General features: G+C 41.4%; 1 protein-coding gene across 1 annotated transcript in view; it reads left to right on the forward strand.

Annotated features, from left to right (window-relative positions):
• Window positions 1-23,641, forward strand: part of LOC124155292 — a 73,933-nt gene extending 50,292 nt beyond the window's left edge. Inside the window, exon 3 of the mRNA XM_046529010.1 lies at window positions 23,183-23,641. Coding sequence (XP_046384966.1) covers window positions 23,183-23,576 — 394 coding nt within the window. The 3' untranslated portion in view covers window positions 23,577-23,641. The remainder of the gene's footprint in view (window positions 1-23,182) is intronic.
• Window positions 23,642-24,488: the final 847 nt, after the last annotated feature.

Raw genomic sequence — 24,488 nt, forward strand, 5'->3', positions numbered from 1 at the left:
GGCACACCATTCGGCTGATTTCTCCATCGCAGACACGCACGTGCATCTACTTGTTTTCTTCTTACACGGTACTTCACGCGGAAATGTCAATCATTTTCCAAAAGGTTTGAAAGGATTTGGATATTCAATTAGTATTTCAATTGGAAGGAAATTCAATTCCTCTGCCTTAAATTGGAAAATTTACATCTAAATCTACACGTAGATAATTCCCTGTGAGCCACCTCAATGGCGTTTGGCAGTTTGTGAGTGTACAGGCTGCCATATACCAAAATGCAGCATGCAATACGCTACGTCTTCGAAGTCGTCTAAAAGAATAGGCCCTCAAACATGCCAGCAGGCGGTGTGAGCTCTTACGAATCATGCATTATTCTATGCAAGTTGACACCAGCCATGCAAAAAAGTACAAATTATTAAGTGCATAAATACCCATGCAGTTGCGGTAAAGTAGTTAAATTCCGGCAAGGAAAACGAGGACCTAAAAACCGAAACCAGAAAAAAGAGAGAAATAAAAGATGCTTTTGGCCACCCTAGGGAGTGCAGCGATTAATTACATCAATGGCACATTTGTTACTATCCCTGATATTCTTAGCAAAGAACGACCTATCAAATCTCTCCATTCTGATGTCTGTTACTTTCATCTCCCTCTCGTGATCTCTTCTGCCATAATACGACGCTAAGTGAAGCATACTTTTCAGGTCATCTACGAACACGTCGTCTCTGAATCTGCTTTGTAGGTTCAGCTTATATGTCGTTCTTCGCTCAAAATCCCAGCCTAGCTCACCAAGCAATGCACTCATGCTGCTCTGTTTATCTCAGCAACCAATTACAAATGTAGCTGACCTGCGCTACAGCCTATCGATTTCCGCAATCATTCCTGTCTCTTATGTGTCCCACACGGTAGCTGCGTGTTCCAGATGATGCCTCGCTAAACACATATAGCTTATTTCTCTGAACTTCATATCCCGAGAATTCCCTTTAGAAATCCCAATTTTCCATTAACACTTCCACATATTTCATGTATATTATTTCTCCTGGAGTGATCCTGAGTTGAGAGTGACTCCTTGGTATTTGAATTCAGGTATTTGAATGAATGATTCAGCAATTGATGATTGAACCCCGTTTATGGTGTGGAAAATAAACGACATTATTATTATTATTATCTTAGAAGATGTGGGCTTTTTCCAGAAATTCACGACTACGCACTGATCATAACTTAATTTTTATTAACAGCAACATTCGATAATGGTTGAGAGGTATTTTTCTAATTCACTGATGTAGGATTCTTAAGCGATATCTCTGAATAAAACTGTATCATTTGCAAAAAAAATCCGAAACTTGCTCGTGACAACAGAACTAATACCTTTTATACGTAGAAGAAACAAAAGGGGTCACATGACACTTCCCTGAGGTACAGCTGAAGTCACTTTCACTGTGTCCGAGCTATCTCCGTCCGAAACAACCCTCTGCTCACGATCGCTCAAGAAATCACTGATCCATTCAAATATTACAAGGTGTATCTATTCCTAAGTTTCCAAATTTACCGTCAGTTCGGAATGGGGAAGAGTATCAAATGCCTTCCGGAAGTCCAGGAATATAGCGTCAACCTGAACGTGTCCATCACCTGAGGTAAAAATATAGTGAACAAAGAGTGCATTTTGAGATTCGATGGAATAATGAAAATTAAAGTGGAAGCACTGGTGGAGGTGAATAACGGTAAGGGTTGGCCACGGTTAAGATTAAATATTAGGTGTTGAAGAATTTAAATCAGACGAATTATGTTGGTGTAAAAGGATTAGCCGATGGGAGGGATGAGTGGAGGACTGCGTCAAACCAATCTGAGGATTAATCTACATCTAAATCTATATAATACCCCGCAAGCCGCCTTAAAGGGCGTGTGGCAGGGGGTGTTAGGACACCAGCCGTTTACAGATAAAAAAAGAAGTGCTCTAACGAAGTTGGGACTAGCGTTTATTGAAGTCCTTTATGGTTCGGGGGAAAAACAAATTCCCATATCTATCCGTTCGGCAAAACATCTCTCTTAATTTATCGCTTCTCTCGGACCTGGATATATAGTGCGGTTCTGATATTATTTTCTCCGTGTCGCTCTTAAAGATATCCATTCTCAATTGCTCAAGCAATCTAAGCCTAGAGCGCAGCCTCCGAGTCTCCAGCGGCTCCCAGCCTGATTCGCTTAACATCTGGGTAACGCTGTCTGTACGCCCGTAGCGGTTTTTGACGAAACGCGCATCCTTCCTTTGTATTTTGTTCAGTTCGCGATTCTTTCTGAACCGGATCCCATACGCTCGCTGCATATTCAAGGTGCGGTCGGACGAGAGCGAAATAGCACCTTTCTTTTACTGTCTCATCTGAAAAGTTTCCCACTTTACGCTTGACGAATCCTAATTTCGTCAGGGCTATTCCGCAAATATTCCTTGTATGTGTTCCCCACGAGAGGTTCGAGGTTATCGTAACTCCCAGGTACTTCACTTGCCGTTATATTAATACCATCCACTGCATAAACATGGTTATAGTTGGACGAATTCCGCAAGAAATGTACCGTCATGCATTTGCTCAGATTAAGTTCGAGTCCCCACTCTTGGCTCCACAGATGAACGTTGTTTAAGTCAGATGCTAGAATTTCATAGTCAGAGTGATCACTAATTTCGCGATAGATGACAGCGTCGTCACCAAATAAAGGTATTCTACTGCTAATACGGGAGCAGAGATCATTAATATAATATATAGCTGCTGCTCCCTGCATATATTCAAGGTGCGGTTGGACTGATGATTGCGGTGCGGTGCGGAGGATTGATCGTTGATGAGTGCCAGATGAGACTCATTTTGAGGAGCGGGTGTAACTACATGGCTGTGACGGCGGCGCCTCCTGTTCTGCCGCCTCCGTGCTGGCACTCCGCGACAGTGATTGCGCAAGTCGGGGCTCACTGGAGAGAGAGCGAGCGAGCGAGAGGGAGGCTGTGCTCGCGGCGATGATTTCCAGCTCCGGCAGCATCACGTACCGCGCGGCTACCTTCCACTCTCCTCGCCAACTCGCCGGCAATATCCCCGCGTGTTCTCCACGCACGCCGACGCCGCAACCTGTAATTCACGGGAGAGTGGCCGGTCGTCAGCGGGAGCGGAGGCATGGACGTGTAATCATAGCCTCTGCGCCACCCGCTCACCTTTGGCGCTGCAGTCGGGGGACGGGCCCGAGGAGAGAATGCCCACCGACGCAAGCGGCAGTCTTCCCCCCCCCCCCCCCCCCCCAAAGGTCCATTACGCCTCGGAATCCGCCGTCCGCTTTCTCCACCCCCACCGAAATACTCGCTCGTCAGAAGTTCTACCTCCTTGAGTTCCGCCTTTCCCATTCAATGGATAAAACGACTACAGTGGCGTATGTCGGTCCTCATTTTGGGATATTTCCCCCTGAAGGGACTACTTAAAGAGAGGAGCGACCACTTTGTTTCGTCGAAGCTTGCTTTCTGCTCTCCGCACTTTGGGCGCATTATAATGGGCTTCCAAAAATGTCCGCAGCACGGCGAAGACTGTATAGATATGAATTTATTCTCAATATTAACTATACAATAATTTCAACCGCAAGGAATAGAATTGAAATGTTAAGATTGTAATGGATCATGTAATCAAGATAATTATTTTATAAATTACAGCCATCAGACCTAATTATGTCTACACTATATCTCCCTGAATTTCGGCTCGTTCTGCATGTCAGCTAAACGGGTCGCGAGTTCAGTAAAACCATTTACATGTCAACAACAAGGTGGTTGACGACAATTAATTTTCGAGGCATGCATTAAATTTCGAGGCTGGAGAATCCCCAGAATCTCATCTCAGGATATTACCCGCGGAGGGTGCTACCATTTGCATATATAGATATAAGTTTGGAGAGATACAGAGCGTAACCTTCATAACGTGCAGAGAGAGGTGAATGCACCTTCAGGAATATTCGTCAAACTCAGTTTCGGACCTTCGGTTTTGCTTCTCTCGATATCTCTCGCTAGTACTCGAACTAATGGTGCTCAACCACAGCTTAAGATGACGGCTGGATAATTGCGAGGGGAATGGGGGAGATCATTATGAAGTTTGGCTTACTCAAGTTAGCAAGGGAACCCCGTGATATTTTATGTTTAACGACGTGAGAAAATTCTCTTATACGAGGTCGATTCGAATAAAAACCTTGAAAATAACTTTTTATTGTTGCTGCTGGGAACATATTTTGCATATTATTTTTTTCATTGCCTCACCTAATACATTCAATACAAGTTTTCCAATGCTAATTTTTTCTGATTGTAGGGCGAGGATATTTCTTCTGACTCTTATTTTTCTAGCTCTAAATTATATATTTAAAGAACCACGAAATGAACGCGCCGAAGGCCCGTATCACATATCTGTACCGGTGAGTAAAAGAGCCAGAAAAATACTAATTAAATGATTGATTGGGCGTAAGCATAAGAAAATACATGAAATTCAACCAAAGCATGATATCTCTTGTCGAAATTTTTTGAGGCCCATGCGTGCACCAATTAAATATTTGAGTCATAAATAAGGTGAGGAGTTTTCTTCGTTACGCTTTTAAACATCAGTGCTTTTTGTTTCAAAGAATTTTTAACCTTAAAGTTTAGTATTGGTTCATAAATTTTGGTGTCTAGAACAAAAGCTACGATAGTACGTCTGGCCCATATCCATAATTTTTCTTTATAAAGGCTGATGCAGCTCCGCAGTATGCGTTTACCAATCGTTCTACGACTTTTTAATCGTGAAATTTGCACCAACAATAAGTCGAAAACAGTTATGTAACTTCCGGAGATGGGGGAAATATTTAACACGCCTATGGGAACCCTATCTATATGTATACGGATATAGATCGAAATTCGGAATAGAAACTTCACTCTCCTTGCTCTTTTACAAATCCCTTCTGATGTGACCTTCTTCAGGATAGAAATGATAGTTCTAGGAATAATAAAAATCAAGCATGGATAATTCTAACTTGGTACGCGCTTGAAATCCGTCTCTTATTTCTTGGCTTACTCAACTCACAATGGCTATGCGAGAAACCTTTTGGGGATTTTGGAGAGGTGGGGGATTTTCGGCGACCCCTGGTCCTTAGCAAGGTTTTGCTTAGACTGAAGGGTCGGTGGCAGTCGGTCATAACTTGTTGTCTGCCGCTTGGGGGTGGGATGAAGACGTAGATACGGGCGAGGAGTAATATTCGGCACACGTCCTCGTGATGGAAGACATGCTCCCTACTGGTCGCTATCCGCGAGTCACGAAAACAGGTTCTCGGGAGCCCACGATCACTACAGGGCACCCCCCACCAACCACCCCCCCCTCACACACACAACTACCCCTCGCCACCCCACAAAGGAAGAAAAAATAGGGAGGGAGGTTGAAGAGGGAAATACATGAGGTAAGAGAAACACACTCGAGTACTGATGATCGATTTATTGCTTATTATTGTAAAAAGGGGAGGGTTGTCGATTAGTCAGCTGAGTCCTGGGCTTCTGTTCGAAGTGCCTCGGGTTCAAATCCCAGTAGAACCTTTATACACCCGCTAGACAAACGAATGACTTGGGAAAGAAAGGGGCCTGAATATTTTAAATTTAATACATGTGACTTATACATAACCTTCGGGGTTGAATAACTGAAGTAGTATGACTCACAATTCAAATAAATGGGCAGTGTAACTGAGAGATGGAAGCTTTGGGTTACCATAAAAGTTGCGTGTATAAAGAGTTCGTCCAAAATTAATCCTTGACGGTTAAGGTCAAACATCATAAGATTGTTTTGATGATACTCATTGTTGCATCATTGTAATCTCATCCACTTGTTTTGTGACTGATGTTCGTATTCATTTATTCAACGTCTTATAAAAATTTTCCTCTTCAATCAGTTCATGTGATTTTTTATTTTTCTGGTGAACTTTTTCGATTTTATGCTGCAAATTATCAATGACAGTCTTGTAAACCATGAGTTTGCCATCTGTTAATATTTTTTATACAATTTAACTTCCAAAATATGTTTTTCTGTTTTTTCCAGTTTTTTAAGGAATTATTAGGATATGACATAACGCTGGAACTAAAACTCAAAGGATTAGGAGTGGAGAAGTTGGGATTCAGGTTTAAACTTAGCAAACGGTGACAAAGCGATTCATTAGGTTGCCATCAACCGTCCTCGCCACTTCGGAAGAGAGCTCTCCTCAGTGTCAAGGTCGATTTATAGAAAAAAATTGCAAAAATAAGTCAGCACAAAACGAAAAATTTGCGTTTAAAAACCTTTGAGGCGTTTATAGAAAGAAGGTGTAAAATTCTTGTGCTGAACTATAAAAGCTGCCTGCCGCATCGACAGCATGAAGTTGAGTTGCTTCCTAACCACATCAATGTCTTTTACGGAGTTCACCACACAAATCCACGTTGTGTTCCATCCCAAGATGCCTTCTTTCACGAGCCACGGATTGAGTTAACGAAATACGGATGAAGGTATTGGAATCTAAGGCTAGAGTTAGTCAATTGTTTGCTGTTTTGTAGCTAAATATTTTCGAAGCAGCTGCTTCTCCGCTCAGCTTTCTCCTCTCCATGTTGACCCCTCCCCCCCACCGGTTGCCTAAGCGACGCATCATTCCTTATCTGAGGCACGCACGCACCCATCGCCCGGGCGCGGGTCCATTTTTCTCTTGGTCCGGCAGAGGGGGCTGCATACATTAGCATCCCGCGACGCACGCTGGGCCGAATAAATATTTGTTAACATTCGGAACGGTAGAAATTCCAAATTACTGTCTCGTAAACGTCAGAGAGATAACGTTTAAACCTGCGCTACGGCTCTATCAAAAAGATTCCTCCTCCTCTTTCTTGATTCCTCGAGAGGTCGTTTTCCGGAGAGCAAGTGAGGGATATGTTCTCATTAGGCACGCACTCATCGTATGACAACTTGGTAATAATATGTTCGAAATTGTAATGGTAGTCACTGAGAAAATTCTATTGGAAGGCGAATTAAATTGATATTGAACATTAATTTCGTTTAAAATATTTTATGTAACCCCAAACAGAACAGTAAATGGTTTATGACCATAACACATAGGCTTTTCTTACAAATAGAAACCGTCTTGTGTCTTTTTAAAACAACCCGATAAGGGAATACATTAACTTGACAATGAGTTCGTGAAAATTCACTCGGGAACTCCACCGGGTCATGTTGTCCAACTCCATTGCAGTCGACGTTTCGATGAACGAGTTGTCCATCATCATCAGGGCATGACCGAGGTGGAGTTGGAGAACCTGTCCCGGTAGAATTCCCGAGTAACCTTGGACGATTCCGTACGGCGGAAAAGCCTGCGATCATTCTTGAAAATGAATTGTTTACTTTCTGGGTTTATGTAACTCCTACTTATTTACAACGTATTTATTTAGACGCCTTCGTTTATAATAATATATTTTTCACTACCACTGCTACTTATATTGGCACTAAATATAGTTGCATCATCCAAAATAATGTCGAATGCAGAGGATGAGAATCAATTCAAACTCTGGAATAAATAATTACCAATTAAAAAATTATGATTGGAATATTACGGATGAAACTTATCACGGACTGCCAATTAATACTTAGCAAATAGTGGTAGAGATTTTAGTTTCATAACTTACCATTTAACTGGCATCGATTCGTACTAATGCTGGATGAGAGAGTGAACTTCAGCATATTTTACAATCAATCATCCTGCGTTTCTTCAATTGTTGTCTATCAATTTTGCTGTCAATTTCCTCACGAGCGTTGCTTCGTTACTCAGGTATGATGAAGGATATAGCAAATTGGCCGGGAAGAATTGATTGTGGATGGCAAAACAGGGTCTGTAGGGGTAGTGGTTTGAGTTCGTCATTCTTTTCTTAGTTATCCAAGATGTTCTCTATCTCCTGGACCAGCCTCCCTACTCTGCCTATCGTAATCCGTGCGTTGTGCAGTAATATTAGAAAAATTCATATTCCATATTATATAATTAGTTTAAATGCATTATATTATTCAGTCTCAGGTCTCTAAAGTACTTATATTTAAAAAATCTGCAATCAAAGGCAGTGTTTTGGATGTTTCCATGTATGCCACTCCAATTTAAAATCAGTTAACTCAGTGTAATTAGTACACTTTTTTGAAAAAAAACAATGGAGAAAATTTGTTCAAGTAAATATTGCAGAAATTTACCTTGGCGCTGTTAACTATTTCTTGCCTAATAATGTACATATAATGTCTATGTCGGTGCGACATGCAATGTAAAATTGATTTTCAATAAATCTTAAACCTTCATAACAGCATAAAAAATCACTGCAATGAGTGAATAAGAATGATATTTGCCCCTAAATAAGGAAAAATATACTCATTTTCATTAGAAAGGGGATTCAGAAGCTATTTGATTGGAATATTTTCATGAATAATTACAGAAATGACGTGGAAGTGGATTTAAAATGGCCTGAAAAATTCTGCGTACATGTAAATCAAATCAGTCTTTGGTGTCGAGTGCAGTCTGGCGTGTAGTATACAGTGGCATAGCCAGGAATTTCATTCGGGGAGGGTCCAAAACTAGAAGGGAACATTTTTGAAAAACAGGGTACTAAGAAGAGGGTTTTAAACTTATTTTAACACTTTTCACAATCGAAAAACCTCATTTGTAAAATAAATATTTTGTTAATTCATAAATTTTCTACTTTTTTCCTTTTATAAAGGAAAATAATATTGTTTTTATATTTCAGGGGGGTTCTTGACCCCCCAGACCCCCCCCCTGGCTACGCCACTGGTACTACACGTATCAACCACATTTTCTTCTTGATTTGCGGCTCTTACCTGCGCTGCTCTGGTCACGGCGAGGTGAAGTTTAGCTTGTGTGGTGGATGAAGGTTGGCGTAAATGAGAGGATGCAAGCTCAGGTCAGAGCAACGAGAGCGAAGGAGAAGTTGACCGTCCATCAGCGGCCTTTAATTCCGTCTGGGCCAAAAAATCGAATATCCAGGGAGTAGTAATTAGGCGTCCGCTTAGCATGGCTCCTCCCAAGAAGTGGAAATTACCTCCGCTGGATGGAAGAGGGAGCTGTTGCCCTTTGTTGGGCCCGACGCAAAATCGCTCTTGCCCGTCGATCGCGAGGGATATCGTGTGAGGGGCCCCTGGGAAATATCGGGTCGCCCCTCGGGCCCATCGGAAAAAAGCCTTCCAGCCCCAACTTATATAAAGAAAGCCCCGTTACGCCCAGAGGCGGAATTAACATTTCTGGAGGGTTCACCGGGGAGGAACACAGCCATCCTCCCTCGAACTCCCTTTCGGAGGAGGGTGGAAGGATTGGAGGTAATCGTAATGATGGGGGCGACCCTTTGCTTCCATCGAGGGACCACTTCCGGCGATTATCATATCTGTGTATTAGGGAGGGTGGAGGGTGGGGACGGGACGTTTATGGAAACTGCTGGCACTTATACGCCGGCGACTCCCTCCGCCATCTCCTCTCTCCGTTTAGGGCCAACCACTCCTCTCGGGTGGGCGTTGCGCTGCAGAAGGTCGCCACATGTTATCCGGGCCAATTAAAGCGATCGCTGTAGCCGCGCCGCTCATTTTCTGCGCGAGCAGTACGTGCCTTCCCTCGAGGGACGACGGGTTAGTGAGTGGGCCGTGTTATTTCTCCCCATCTCCATCGAATTTTTTTTTTTTTTTGGGGTGTTGTTAGTCATTTGGTGGGGCGCCTTCTGCACCGAAGGGTTAAATGCGATGTGGACTCGGCAACAGCGGAGTGACTCCTCCTCTTCTTCTTGTGGTCCGGCAGCAAGGTAGCGAAAAGATTGAGAACTTGGCCATGAAGATAGGAAGGAAGCATCCCCTTATGAATGCTCCCGCAGGTGCTTGCTTTTGAAGATAACACGTCTTCCGGGCTTGACTCCGCGTTGGTCAGTCTCTTCAGACATTGAGAGTTTTACCAGTATTGCACTCGGCGTCTTCAGGTCTATTGAGCTGTTGACGCATCCTTTTTTATCACCTTATGCTTGTATTACATCCTCAGATTAGGTCGCAATTGATTGGCTTATGGTTTACTGTGCTTTTGTCTTCAACAATCGTTTCCATGAGTTGGCAAAGGAATAGCCATCTTCTAAATCAAAACTTACTGGCAATTTTCCACAAAAATTTCAATTCACAATATGTTAGAATTTTACCTCATTGAGCCTGTTATATTAACTCTCTGTATAAAATAGCCATCATCTTTGTTGTAATGGTACTCATTCTTGTTTATCCCTTTGACCTCACCTAGTACTAGTGGAAAATATCCAGGCTCTTCGGTTATTAGATTGGCCGCTTCGAAATTGATTTAGTGTTAGGGGCGGCCCACCCTTGAGATATCTGCTGAGGCAGTTAGTCTCCATTGTCTGTTCTTCGCTGCCATTTGATGATCCATTATGCGTGGTTTCGGGGATCTGGCGTTTTGCTCAATTTAACTACTCCCTCGGCAGTATTTTACCTTGTAGACTCCACTCATCGTCTAGGTGGGGCCTCAACCTTTTACACGCCACTAAATGTCCTTGGTCTTGGAGAGACAATTGAACTCTGCCACTATTTTGTGCAGGCAATGATTGGGTGAAATCATGTTTTTTTTGGTCTAGCAACGTTTGAGATAAATGCAAACACAAGCAGAGTATATATGTTCATAATTTGGTTACTAGGTTACGTTGCTGCGTATGCCACAATTACGAGTCAAATATTTTATTGGAGTATGCTAAATATTCAAATAGCAATCATTTTACGAGAGATGTAGCACAGTCTACTCTATAGATGAGTATGGAGGGTATTGATAATGGAGAGTTAAATTCTGCACCACACCATGTTAAAAAAGACTCTTCTGACTCCATCAAAATCTAAGTTCGCTGGTGTGCTCAAAATTATAAATCCGTATTAGTCGTGCTGTACTATTAAAAAATTCCACAGACTTCAGTGTACTAAAAATCGTAACACTAATATCAGTCCGTACAACAGTGTGTAGGGAGCATTCGTTCGTTTAGAGACACGGGCACGCGTCCTCTTCGTTCGAACCACAGCATGCCTCATCACGTAGTTCAGTCTTTTAGACACAATGGACCCATTGGCCACAAATTCTGAGGTATTCTGATTTATGCTACGTCGAACGAGATCGATCACGACCCATTGAGCAAATAGCCATCAACGGATCGGACCACACGGGTTGGGCAGGGAAAATAGCCTCTTCCTCTACAACTTAGCATTTTTGAGAGCGATAAACTTCGTTACAATAGCCGCCAAATAATAGTAAAGGGACTGTGTAGATCATGAATCTTTATTTTTCGTGCGTGCATATAATTATTGACGTTATGGTAAAAAATTAGTTATTTTACCGCCTGACTTCTAACGTTAAACTATTTCTACATGCATCCCATTCATAAAGAAAATTGCACTGTATACCGAAGTGTAATCTGCCCTAATACGCTGAGAACTCCGCCATAATAGTATATTAGAAATAGAGTGACATTAAATTTGCATTACAGAGCAGCGTGTAATACTTGCCAGGAAACATCAGATTAGAATCTCTCTCAACGAAGAAATTAGCCTTTTTCGAGCTATTCATCAGATTCTCGATTTGCTTCTTGCACGCTGAAATGAATTTCCAATCCAAAATTTTCGAATCGAAAATCGAAGACCATATACTTAAATTTATAGGTTGTGGGGTGAAACTAAGATAATTACTTGTATGTAAACATATCGTAGATATTTCAGGTCTTTTGTGAATCAATTTTGTGCATAATTCGCCATAATGCTCTTCATTCATACTTTATTTCTCTGAAAAAATAAAACTGCGTTAAAAATTATTATTAAAATACTTTTAGAGTATAAAAATATATTACTCATAGAGTCCAGCCGGAATGGTAGAGTTCAAACATTATAAAATACGTAGGCTATGACATTTATTCCTTTCAAAAATAATATTTCCATATTTTGTTTATGATGTGGCTACAAAGATAAATAATTGAGTGTGTAATGTATAAACGGTTTATTTGTTTAAAGCTTTTTTACGTAGTTTTCTGAGTCGCATATTCATAGCCCAGGAAGGAAAAATATAATTCTGACAATTCGGCTCAATAAACAGTGCTTCAGAACAAAAGCCTAGAATTCCAAGATTTATTGATTTAAGAAGAGCTGATTTAATATTAAGATTTCAACGGGAAACATCCTCTATCAATCAGATTTTCAAAGATATCGAGGACAGACATGCATTTTCAGCCTACTGCTCAGAGCTCAGAGAAATTTTTAAATTTAATCCATTTTACTGAATAGGGTAGTTTCCTTCATCAAAGAAAACGAAAGGCATTGATTGCGATTCGTTACCCACCATTGGTGTATTCATAATACACAAATTATTTGGTTTTTGAAATACCGGTTTAGACGAATGGCAAGGGTCAAATTTTATCCTCATTTGAAAAAGGCCAGATTGGCGCCCATGTGATTCCACTCCGCATGACGCCACAGGGACCTAGTTTCTACACGAGAGGATAGGAGTTATACATCGTCTGAGGTTACCAATGCATGCATGAGGCACAGAGCTCAGGTAAACATGTCTTAATAATCACCTATTAAAACTGGCTAAGTTCGGAAAGTTTTCTTCGTTTGATAAGGTATTAATAAACCTTTTTTAAGCCAAGCGCTACCATCCAGCAAGGTACTCAGCTATCCGCTAGCATCCTGCGACGTATCAGCGCTAAGCCTCGCCTCAAGGTCATCTCACCGGGCGGGAGGGGGAACCAGAAATACAACGTACGGAGATATTTCCCGGCATTCATACTTAAGCGTCTTGTTTTCGCGCGCTTGAAAATTTTCGCTTTTCATTTAATCGCGAAAAATAGATGTTGCCATTTAAAAATCTAAAAGCGTGAAATACGTACTCTAGGAGTAATAATCTTTCGATTAAAGCAATAAAAAAATAATAGGAAACCACCCTATTGGATTGATATTACTAATCGAATAGTGTTCGTATTAATAAAATATCCCTCAGAAAGTCGTAAAACTCACCATTTTGAACCATTTATCTTAAAATTCCGCAGTTTATTAATATCGCACATACCGCTTATCCTGGTGGGTATTTCATACCCCACACTCCCCGGTATTAGTTGAACTTAACCCCCTCCCCCCAGCCTTAATTCCTAGCTGCGCCCCTGGCTGCATGTACCAGGAAGCTCCTTTCCTCCTTTGCATCATCTGGACTTCCTTAATTCACAGCATCTCTCTCGTGATGTAACCATGGCAACCGCGTCACAGAATGAGAGTTGGCACCCATTGATCACATGGTAAGATTGTCAGGTCATCAGTGACAGTCATTTACAATACGCGCGCCGAGAAAACGATGATGCGTATCGTCTGGAAGTAGACGCAGAAATCTAAGGAGTGGACACGTGGTGTATTTGACTAGTTTATCTAACTAGCCTAAATGAATAAATTTTCTGAATTTCATAAGACTTTGGATTATTGTGGGGTGAATTCTACCATAACCTATCCACACGAAACTTCGGGTTGAGTCACCGAGTCCGTAACTATAGTGAATATTGTTATGGGGGGCATTGTATTACGTAGCCCTACATTCTCCTGTTTAATGTGGGCAAATAATTATTTACAGTCCTCTTCCGGTCATGGCTCTTACGAGGAATCTGCTCCTCTCTTGAAATCCAGTCATCGACAGCGCGTGTCCGGAGATGTAACCATGGCAATCGAACCAACAATCGTGTCACTCCCCCTCCCCCCCGACTCTCTCATTACGTCCACCACCGACGTCATCATCATCATCATCATCATAATCTCGGCAATCGCGTGCTTTTGCCCGCCCACTTCCTTTTCGCCCATTCGGCCGCTGCCGCCCATTCACCATTCTACCTCTTCTTCCCCCACTCCTCCTCTCCCCCACCCCATTCCAATCCCAGATGCATTGACCCTATTACCCCCACCCCCTCTCATCTGCTGCGCGGTCTGTTCCGCTTCCTCCCAAACTCATATTTTCCGCTTTCCACGACCACTTTCCACCACCACCCCTCTTATTCTCCCTTTGATAAACGTTTGCGCATGAGGGGTCGAGAGGGGCCTTGCATCAACCCCTTTCCCTCCCTGAATCTCATTTTCTTCTCTCCAGACAGACTTAAGAGTCAAGTCAACGGAAGACCTTTTTTTTATTTTGTCCACTGCGAGTGGATGTTGAATGGAGTGGATTGCGAGTACCCGTAGACGATGAAAACGGTTTCTGACTGCACATTTGTGGCAAACTGATTGCTTCCCCATCATCAGTAACGATCTTGAGGTAAATAAATTTTACTAAGAACTAAAATGGTGAAAATAAACCATCCCATTGTATCCCTAGGTTCCACGTTTAAATTTTACATCGAAAAGACTACATGCTCAAAACCTAAAACGTTGCGCTAATTTGCTTTACATTTAACACCGGAGTGATATAAATTCATGATCAAATCTTTGAGATTTTAGTAGTAGTATTTTAACAATAATTTACATCCCGTACAAAAAGAATACTTCTAAATAAAAAGGTCCTGAAATAGCAAAGCCTAAAACGATAGACGACGCGACAAACCTCCTTGTAGAAAAACTGTGTGAAAATCCACGGAGAAGAAGTTATTTGCCTTGACTGGGATGTGATGACTTTTCCGGGGCGAATGATTTTTTCTCCGTGGATTTTTTGCAAAATTTGTGCATTGTGGGTGACTCCTTTAAAATTATCGCCTTGGCTAGTCCCGGTACGTTTAAACTTATTAAAAAAAACAATAAAACAAAAGGGAGTAGTAATGGCTGTACCAGGATTCGATTCTGTAATATTCTGATTGGTAGTTAGATAAGATATTCATAACGCCAGAGGGTACCTTCTTTAGGCGCTAAGCAATATCGTTAAATATGATGCTGCTGCTGAGTGATTAATTCAAGTGTCAGCTGTCAAATATGGCGGTTCATACTGCCTCTGAACAACTATCAATAGTGTTAGAATGCATTGCCATCTGGTCCTGATTCGTGGAGAATATCTTAAGTCATTGGCTAATCGCCAAGAGGGTTACATTTGAGTCGCAACTTTTTGCAGACAAAAGACAAGAAAGTGATTTTATAGAAATGTGGTTAAAGTGAATGAGACGCAGGCGATCATTTAACCAGCTCATTGCCTTCTCTTCTACCCCATCGCAACATATATTCCCTCCGGTTAAATATATTCGCGTCACTAAGCCGATCTTCCGTGTGGCGGAGTCCTCGATTCCAAGTGGAGCGTGCGATTTGAGAATATTGTGGTCATGGGTCGTGTCAACTTGGTGACGGGGGCGGCAGAGTGTCACGGGCGTGATGATTTGCTTCCGCTCTGAGCCTGTCTTTTGTCGTCACCTTTTGAGATCGACCCCCACCCACAGACAGGGACAGAGTGAGGGCAAGGGGAATTATTTATGCTTATTTTGACGTCAGCCCGTGTCCGGACGGGGGCCTTTCCATTCAAAAGTCGTGCATGCACCAGTGAGAAGCGCAGAGTCACAATCTTCGATGATTCCGAAAAAATATATCTTTATGTTGTTGGCCTATACAGGCAATTATCAAATTTATCACTTCTTACATCCCGAAATCAATCCTATTCATCAGGTCACAGCCGTTATAATATTATAATAGGCGTTTTTGTGAGAGAGGCGATAGTGCTTACATTTAGACATCCAAAAGACTTGTGCGAAGTAAATTTCTTTTTTTAGATATGTGTAAGTATTTTAAATGGATATTTAGAAAATATTTCTAGATCGATTTAGCCTTGTAACAAAAATCACCATAGCTGAAAAAATCACAAAAAATAGTCCAAATATTTCGTATTTTTATACCCAATAAAATCGCTAGAAGAACACAAATTACCATTTGATCTATTGCCCACCATTTTAGATGGAAAATTGACTTTTTAACGTCCTTAATATTGTTCCACTTCATAGGCACGGGGTGCATATACTGGGGACTAGTTTTCTTTTTTCCAGTCTATCAATGTTGTTTGTGGCCCTAAGGGGCGTTAGTATAATTGTGACGGAAAATGGCTGCTAATCAAGAGATCCGAGGTGTTAATCACGGATTGGCTAATTCCATCGGTCGCATCTGGCGAGTTGAAGTGGCGAGTTAGCATACTTACATCAAACTTTTTTCAATTGATTAGAGCCTCAAAAATGGAGGAGGCGTGTGCATATTTATTAGAATATGGATAACAACAATTTTTAATATATTCATCTAGTATTTTATCCACTCTCCCTTGTAAAAACGGCATTATTCGGTGACGCGGGATTCTCTGCTGGCTTCAACTTGCGGCTGCAATGCAACGCATCGGTTTCATTCATTATGGTCGATATTTACCCTTGGATGTGAATCCATGACCATGAAGTCTTTGGGTCCAGTTATGGATATTTTCCAAGCAGTCTCCGAATGACTTGTTCCTACCTCGGAAAACACTAGATCCGGGAGATCATCATTTCAGTGGTGCTGGGCACGAAACGAATGTTTTCAGAGCGAGCGTTTGACGCGTTTTCAATCGATGCTGCCGATTACTCATGATTGAAGCAGAATTTCGCAACTTCCATCTTTCTTACCATGTCAACTAGGAACCAAGTAATCCATAAGAAGCGTCTTTTACCTGTGAACAGTAATGCATTGGCTAATTATAGTGCAATTGCCTAAAAATAGCTGTCCACTCCGAGGGAGATTTTATTGAATAATGTGTTATATAGTTGTATGAAAGGAATCATCCGATAAAAAGTGCTCCCGTAGCTGGTAAACTTACTGTAAAAATCCAGATAATTAAGGAAAGATGTCATAGTTATGTTATTGCTTTTCTATTTTATTTGATACTATAGGAATAATAATAATATGCATTTATTCGGGCGAGGTTGAGACTAAAAACTCCCCTCTTCCACCTAACCCCTAAAGGAGGAGTCGGCAAAAGGAGTTGTTTGAGGTACTATTAAGCTTTTCTTTAAATAATTAATATTGGTGAGAGTATCTGCGAATCCTCCGGTTCGCGCAATCGCCTCCGTTGCTATGTCTCGCCTCTGATTGGCCTTCGACCTCATCAGTTAGCACCGGAGGCGTCTGGAGAAAGCACTACGATGGCATTCAACGATTCAGTCACCGGAGGACTGTCTCCGGTACACAGCCCTGCATTCCACGTGCCACTCAAGGAAAGAGACGTCGGAAGAAAGAAGCGGGGAGCAGTGTAAAGGGCGACACCAGCAAGGCCTCCCGAGTGGGTTCATAGGGCGAGGGGCGCAGAAAGAAGGCCGGAAAAAATGAGGGAAGGGTGTAAGAGTGAGAGGGGTTGGAAAGGCATAAAAAAGGGACAATTGGTGGTGCATATTAGCCCCACAGCCGAGTTTAACCAAGCGTCACATTCTCATAACACACAATAGCGGCGGGACAACGATTATGCGAGTCGAGGGGGATGGACGTGGCTTTGTGTAAAGGGAGGGGGTGGAGGGGAGAGTGGGGGTGGCTGGCTATATGGGGGAGGGGAGGGAAGGACTCGCTTTCCTCGATATAAGTGTGCACGACGCTCCTGATTGGCTAAGGGGGATAGCCAACATGTACAAAGTCTTAAAAACCCTTTTTAGCAGACATATGGCGGGGGATTTTAAGACACCAGCCGAATACCTGGAAAATATATTAGAGCGTTCGGTGAGAGAGTTTTCAATAGTCTAATTTTTTGGCATGTCCCCTAAGCTCTATTCATCCAAATTAATTCGGCCTAGCTCGGTTTTTAAATAAATTTTAGAGGACTTCAACTATTTGTTACTTCAACAAACTACTATTAAAATAGTTTGTCGGCATTGCTATCTCCATTGATATCGGATAGAAGTATCGGAGAGTTCAGCTCTCCTCAACTTATATTCACACAAAGTCGAGAAACTCTGCTTTTAACAATAACTATTGGCACGATACTCTCCTCTGGCCTCTAATTTACGCCAAGTTAAAGTGAAGTTACTTTTACGTGAAGGAGGCTTTGTTGTCCGCAGAATAAAAGTAAGTTTATTTATTTAGTTAAGTCCAAAAACAGCATGAGGCTACTTACAGAGGACAGAGAATGAATAGAGAATAATTTACTAATATTAAGCAAAACTTTCAGAGCCTATCCGTCCGCCAGAGCATTTTCTAACCTATTATATCGTTTCAGCTGGACCTAGAAATGTGGTATCCCATGTGTGTCACTATGGAAGATGTACGCTGGAGCATTCTAATACTTTGCCTTACTTAGCCTTTCAATTAGCCTTCATATTTGGCATTCGTAATCTCGAATTTGTAGAGTTTTCATGCAGAGATAGGGGACAAAACCCCAATGCTTCTGTACTTGCGTAAGCTCGCGCCACCATCATATGCGCGAAACAGGCGAGGTAAAATAAGTGATAGAAATTACGTTTTAAATGGGTCGCCACTGGCGTCACTGACAGACAGAGCTATCCGAATTTTACAGAGAAAGGAGACATGATTAGGTCTGTTAACCGAAGTGACAACTGTTCGTGATGTTGTGATGTATCATATTCATAACGCTTCGAGACTATTCCTCGCGAATATTGATAACTAGTGGACCGCTTATGCGCGGGCTTTATTGGAAACCGATTAAAATCCCTCCTCTATCTATAAACACCGACGTAGAAGCTCGCCATGAAAAAATCATATGGCCTAATCGGGACACTACGTATATAGTTACCTGTTTCGTGCAATTCTTTCTCCTCTTTGTAGTTCCCCGGCTAACATGGCCGTTAAAAATTTTAATTTCATTAGTAAATTTAATAACTATAATACGATATTAACAAATTTCGGGCATTGAAACTAAAATAGGAGAATTTAATATAACTTATAAATATTAGGGATTAACTCTTCAAATCCCAATAACCGTCCACTGCGCAATAGCGTAAACTCTTGTTAGGAAAGTTATATTCTCTCTTATTTTCCCGACGTAAAGCATTTACAGCAGAAAATCTACTAAAAGCAAAGAAGGTTACTCGGTTTTTCAACAGGACGATTTCTGACATTCCTGTGGACGTTTACCGATGAAAACCTACTTAGTTATCAAAACGTCGGCAGCAGTGCCAGCAATTACCTCGTGGAACATCCGAGCACTCTTCTCAGTTTCTCAAGGGCTGTACTAATGGTGATTTACCCTCCCTGCCGAGGTAAAGATCGTTACAGTAAGAAGTGTCTTATGAGAAACAGAGAGAATGCAATTTTTAAGTGAATTTTAAAATATGCTCCCGTTGACATTGGATACTGTTCTCAATGCTCGATATAAATATAGGGCGTTGATAAAATCATTGGCTCTCAGTGCAATGGCATTTTTGGAATCGTATTTAGAAATGTGCATTTGGCTGTTTTATCTGCGCGCAAACTTCTCAGAGTTTAAAATGTTGCAACTATGTATTTAATCAATTGACTGCTGTGAGATAAACTGGAAACCGAAGGAATTTATTCACTTACTCATTCTCAACTGAGTGGTATTCCATTATAAGGTTTCTTCGTTTGTTAACTGCTACTTAGAATGAAGTTATGAGTAACATTTAACTATCTAACAAAACTTATAAGGAAATTATTTTTTATTATTTTCGTCGATATAATGAGAAACCAATCAAAGCAATAATAAATTCTTAATTTTTAAGTGAATAAAATGTTAATTTCTTTAAAAAGGTACGATTTTCTGCCCTCAAATTGGATCAAAAGCTTTTATCCAAGTCAACTCTTCTAATTACGATTTTTTTGTCTTAATACTTGAAAACTTTTCCATAGTACTGGCGTTAATAGTCACTCCACTGAAAAATGCGTTCCTTGATTCTTAAATTTAAAAGCATTGCATGAAATAAGTGAGTTTGTACGCAGTCACACGCAAGGGTGCCAATTTATATACTTACATTAGAATATAAAGTCTTAAATTTAATCATAATTTTAACGAAAAATAGTTGAAATATGGAATGTAAGTAATGTGGTCATAAAACTATGTCACTTGGATACGTACACTCATCCAGTCATTGCTACTACCCAATAAACTCAGACAAGGGGTGGACAAAGTGATACAGGATTCAGAATCAAAGAATGGTATTAATGTTAATGAGGCACTGGACTACATAGAAGTGAACTGTAGTCATTCGCTCACTCTTTCTCTTCGGGATTTCTGTTTCCGGCGTTCACCCTTGGCCCATTACACTGCAGCTCGATGTCGGACGGAGTGGTTGAGTTTTACGACGCCTTTGGAGGCGGAATGCGAAACGAAAGACGCAACATGTATGAGGGGCGAGAGAGGCCTACATTCGGATTACCATATTAAGCGCCCATTTTCGATCCGATGTGAGGGCCACCCTACCTCTCTCTTTCTTCCTTTCGGAGTGGGGTGGTGGTGGTGGTGAATTATCGGGAGGCCTCAGATGTTGGACGGGTCGGAGTGGGCGGGGGAGGGGTTGGAAGTGTCGCACAGGGGTGGCCATCAATCTCTTGCCGGCCCTGGTGCCCTCTGCCGCCCCTGGGGAACCCCATGCGAAGGAGAAGGGTTTGTCGCGGATCCTGAATCATTGGGACGGCCTCCTCTTTTATTTTGTGCCCGCTTGGGCCAAACAACTCCCTAGCGAGCTCTATCCTCACCTCCCTTTCTCCTTCTCCATACTCTGTCGAGTCCGAATGTTCCAGCTTGTTCCTCAAGGGTCTCAGAGAAGGAGGGAGGGGTAGTGTAAAGCGGTGATGTCATTCAGGGCGTTGGAAAACAGCGTAGCCAATTTCTGCACACGTGTGAGGGTGGATCACTTTTTTGAACGACAGTCGGGAAGGAACTTTTAAAGTTGCGTTAGAATAAAAAGTCGTTTTTTATGGTTATAATATAAAAACAAATGTATTACCTTAAGAGAACGTTATACTATTCTGGTAAGTATAAGACTTGTAGGTTTACAGAAGAAAGATTTACTTTCAAGTCCGAGAAACAATTTCTATAATTCTACGTAGAAAAATAGATGCCAATATCAACGTTCATTACCTTTTACGTATCCTAAGGATAATCTTAATCATACTTCAATTTTTATTTAGGGGTATTTCCTCTTCTTCGATCATATTTATGTGGGGTGTAGCTCTTCCCAATTATATATTTCAATTCATAAACTTGCCCTTGGCGAAAATTAGAGATTGAATTAGGTACCATATCATGCATTTCTCGGGTCTTGCACTGCCGTCGCTGAGATCTTCGCTGAGAATGTCAACCAGACATAATGTACCGGACATATTTTGGCTGCAGTTTTGACTGCTACTTGATACAAAATTAAAAAAAAAACTGAATGTGAAACCGTAATCCTTTCTTTGGTTTACTAGTCTAAGACTTGTTTCAAATAACTCTTTCACTGTCTTCGTACATCGATTATGATTTTTATTAGTTCATAACCACCACTATTAATTCAATATCTGCAACTGTGAAAATTTTTGCGTAATATCAGGTATACCTTTCGTTGAACAAAGTAAAATATTTTTGTTATGTTAGAGTTATTGAAGTAATATGATGTTTGATTTTGCGGAGTGAATTGGCAAAAGTTTAAGCTGTTATTCTGTACATGAAATGGTATATCGGTTGACTTAAGCAACCAAACGTCAACTTTACCTGCAGTTTTATTTCTCGTTTGACAAGAATGCTCCTTTGACCAGAAAGTGTAGCGAGACTACTTGAACAATTCTAACTACACCGTGTAGTATTTCTAACCATAATGCAAGTCTGCTCGTATTTTAGTACACTATATAGCATATTTTATCGTGATCCCAGGTATTCAGACTTTAATTCTTAGCATTAAATCGAGCACTTAATGAGTGACTATTATGGATGTAGCGAATGAGAGGAGGTTTATGTGTGCTTATTTTTCCTCACTCTTTCCTCGTATCTGACTGCGCCACAGCTGACTCTATGCTCCCCACCCACTCCACCCTCTACCCACCCAAACCCACCCCACCTCCAAATCATCCCCTTCCCCACTCGCCTCCTCGCAGACCTCAATTTTCTGCTCCGCGGCAGCCGTGCCAAGGGAAGGACGCACCCTCTCTCTCATATCTCGGGTTAAATCTGCTGCAATTAATAGCCGTAGCGAAGGGAGGACAGTGAGGGGGGCAGCCAGGAGGACCACGGTCGGCAAGGCAGTGGGCCACCCATCGCACCAGCTATTCCACATTACTTCGGCCTATTTCCGCTTCATTCATTTTTCCGCTCAGAATTTTCCACCCTCCCCCTCCCCCTCTCTCTCTCTCTTTGCGACAACGCATTACCGTGTAAGGGGTGGAGGGTGGGATTCGCTGCGAAGGGGAGCAGCCAACCGGTGGTGGCTACTTCCCACCTCTCGCTGCGTTGGAGGAGGATGCCGCCGAAGAGGAAAGTCATCCCGAAGCTATTCCCTAGAGAGAGAGAGAGAGAGAGAGGGGGGGGCTGTAGTCTATGCCTCCCTTCTGAGTCATTGTGCGCGCATTTTTCCAGCCCTGTGATTGGGTGTCGGATGTTCTAAAGTCTGCAGCCAGGTTCATCCGAGGCAGGAAGGCGAAGGATTTTGAGGGAGCCGAAGATGAAGCCTTTACCTTTAAAAGATTTTCAGTCCATCACGTGAAGGGTGCTCCGCCGTGACTTTGTCATTCAAAACAAGTGCCTACCGATGGTGAAGATTCCACGGGTTCTCCAATGGGTTAAAATCCTATTAATCTGAAGACTGGCATAATTCTTACGTTTTCCATATGTGAGCAAACGCGAAGGAGGGAAGCCTACATCATTTTACCGCTGCCATGCGAAATCTTTTCGTAATATTTAAAAGAAATATTTAGTTCCGCCTAGCACTGAAACCCCATTATCCATCAAACTTAACATAGTAAGAATGAAACTATTAAGCTGAGATTTCACGATATATTTCGCAAAATTGCAAAGAACTTAGTAATTTAATTATATAAATGGGATCTTTATCCTAGTTTTCCATTATGTATCTAGTATATAAGTGTGTTACATTATTATTAGCTGTAAATATTTATGTTTTGTAAGAGATGGTTCGAAAACATGCTAAAAAAATAATACTGAATTATTAGAGGTTCATACTCTCCTGGAGTAATAGGAGTTATAACTAGTTGATTGTTATTACAGTTTTTAAGAACTTTTCTATTTCTCGTATTCCAGCAATGCTTTCATTGACGCAAGACCACGGTTCCACCCTTGTGCTTCCCAAGAAAAGAAGAATAAAATCTCCAGTTACTACTGGCTTACCCACTGCGGAAAAAAACCCAGACCGGGCAGAAAAATACCGTATCGGCCCAACCACCGTTCATTCCCCTACCTCCATGAACCAATCAACTCATCCTCCAACAACTGTGTTGAAATGCTGACGCGGATTCATCAAAGCCTGGATTTCAAACCTGCAGCCCACGTGGGTGGTCTCCAACTGCTCGTCCTTCGGCCAGCCACGAAGTCAAATACAGCAGTTAATTCCGTGTCAACTTGCTGGCTCCGCAGTGGAATCTACAGGCACCTACTCCAAAGAACCTGCTTCGAGCCCCCGAAGGACTGTCGATGATCTGAAATGATGAAATGGAGTATGGAGAGCACAGGGTGAAGAGGAACCGCACTTGTCACATCCAGTAAAAGGTAAGTGTGGCTGTTCTAATCCGAGGAGTATGATCCATGACTTGATAAAATTTTGATGGACATCTGAAATTGGGTGACAATTCTTTAAAATATAAATTAATTGAGTAAAAGCGTAAAAATTCCCATCATTGCTAGCAGGCAGATTTCAATTCTAAAAAATCACTTTTATCTTCTAAAATAGTCTCTAAATTTTGCATGCCCTACGGATTTTAGACCAAATGCGATATCATTACGATCGCAAAAAGTTTGGCGAACAGAGGAACGCGAGGATATCATAATTTGCCCAAACAAAGGTTTTTATTTGTCAAATTATAGTTCGTTATCTTGGCATAGATTGCTACCATAATTTCCTCCCACATAAAAACTCCCTGATAAAATTAGATAGAAGTGTGTCAGTTGGCGCCAAATATTGATTCGCCTTTCCATCCCATCTCCGTCTCTTTTCTATTAGCCCTCTTTATTTTTGTACGAAAGTTTTATGCAATCCAGATTTACAATAAATGTGGATATATTATGGACCATGCTGGCGCATATTTCGAGTTTTGTTGATATCGCTGTATAAATAAAAAAGAAAAAAATTAGAATCATTCGTAAACGTTTTCAATATTTTGGTTTATTAGATATAAATGTAGTAAAGCGTGATGCTTAAAATTGGAAAAAGGACCAATTTTGCAGCAGCGTTATATATTCGTTTTTGGGTTCAAAATTCTATGAATACATGATGGAAATTTAGAGAGAAACGTGAGTTTTTACTTTATTTACTGAACTTTAAATCTAAATTGGCTGAACATATTCCTCCCTACCGTAAGTTAAAATGAAAACATTTTTGTATAGAAGTTAA

The sequence above is a fragment of the Ischnura elegans genome, chromosome 3 (genome assembly GCF_921293095.1).
Source record: "Ischnura elegans chromosome 3, ioIscEleg1.1, whole genome shotgun sequence".
NCBI classification, from domain to species: Eukaryota; Metazoa; Arthropoda; class Insecta; order Odonata; family Coenagrionidae; genus Ischnura; species Ischnura elegans.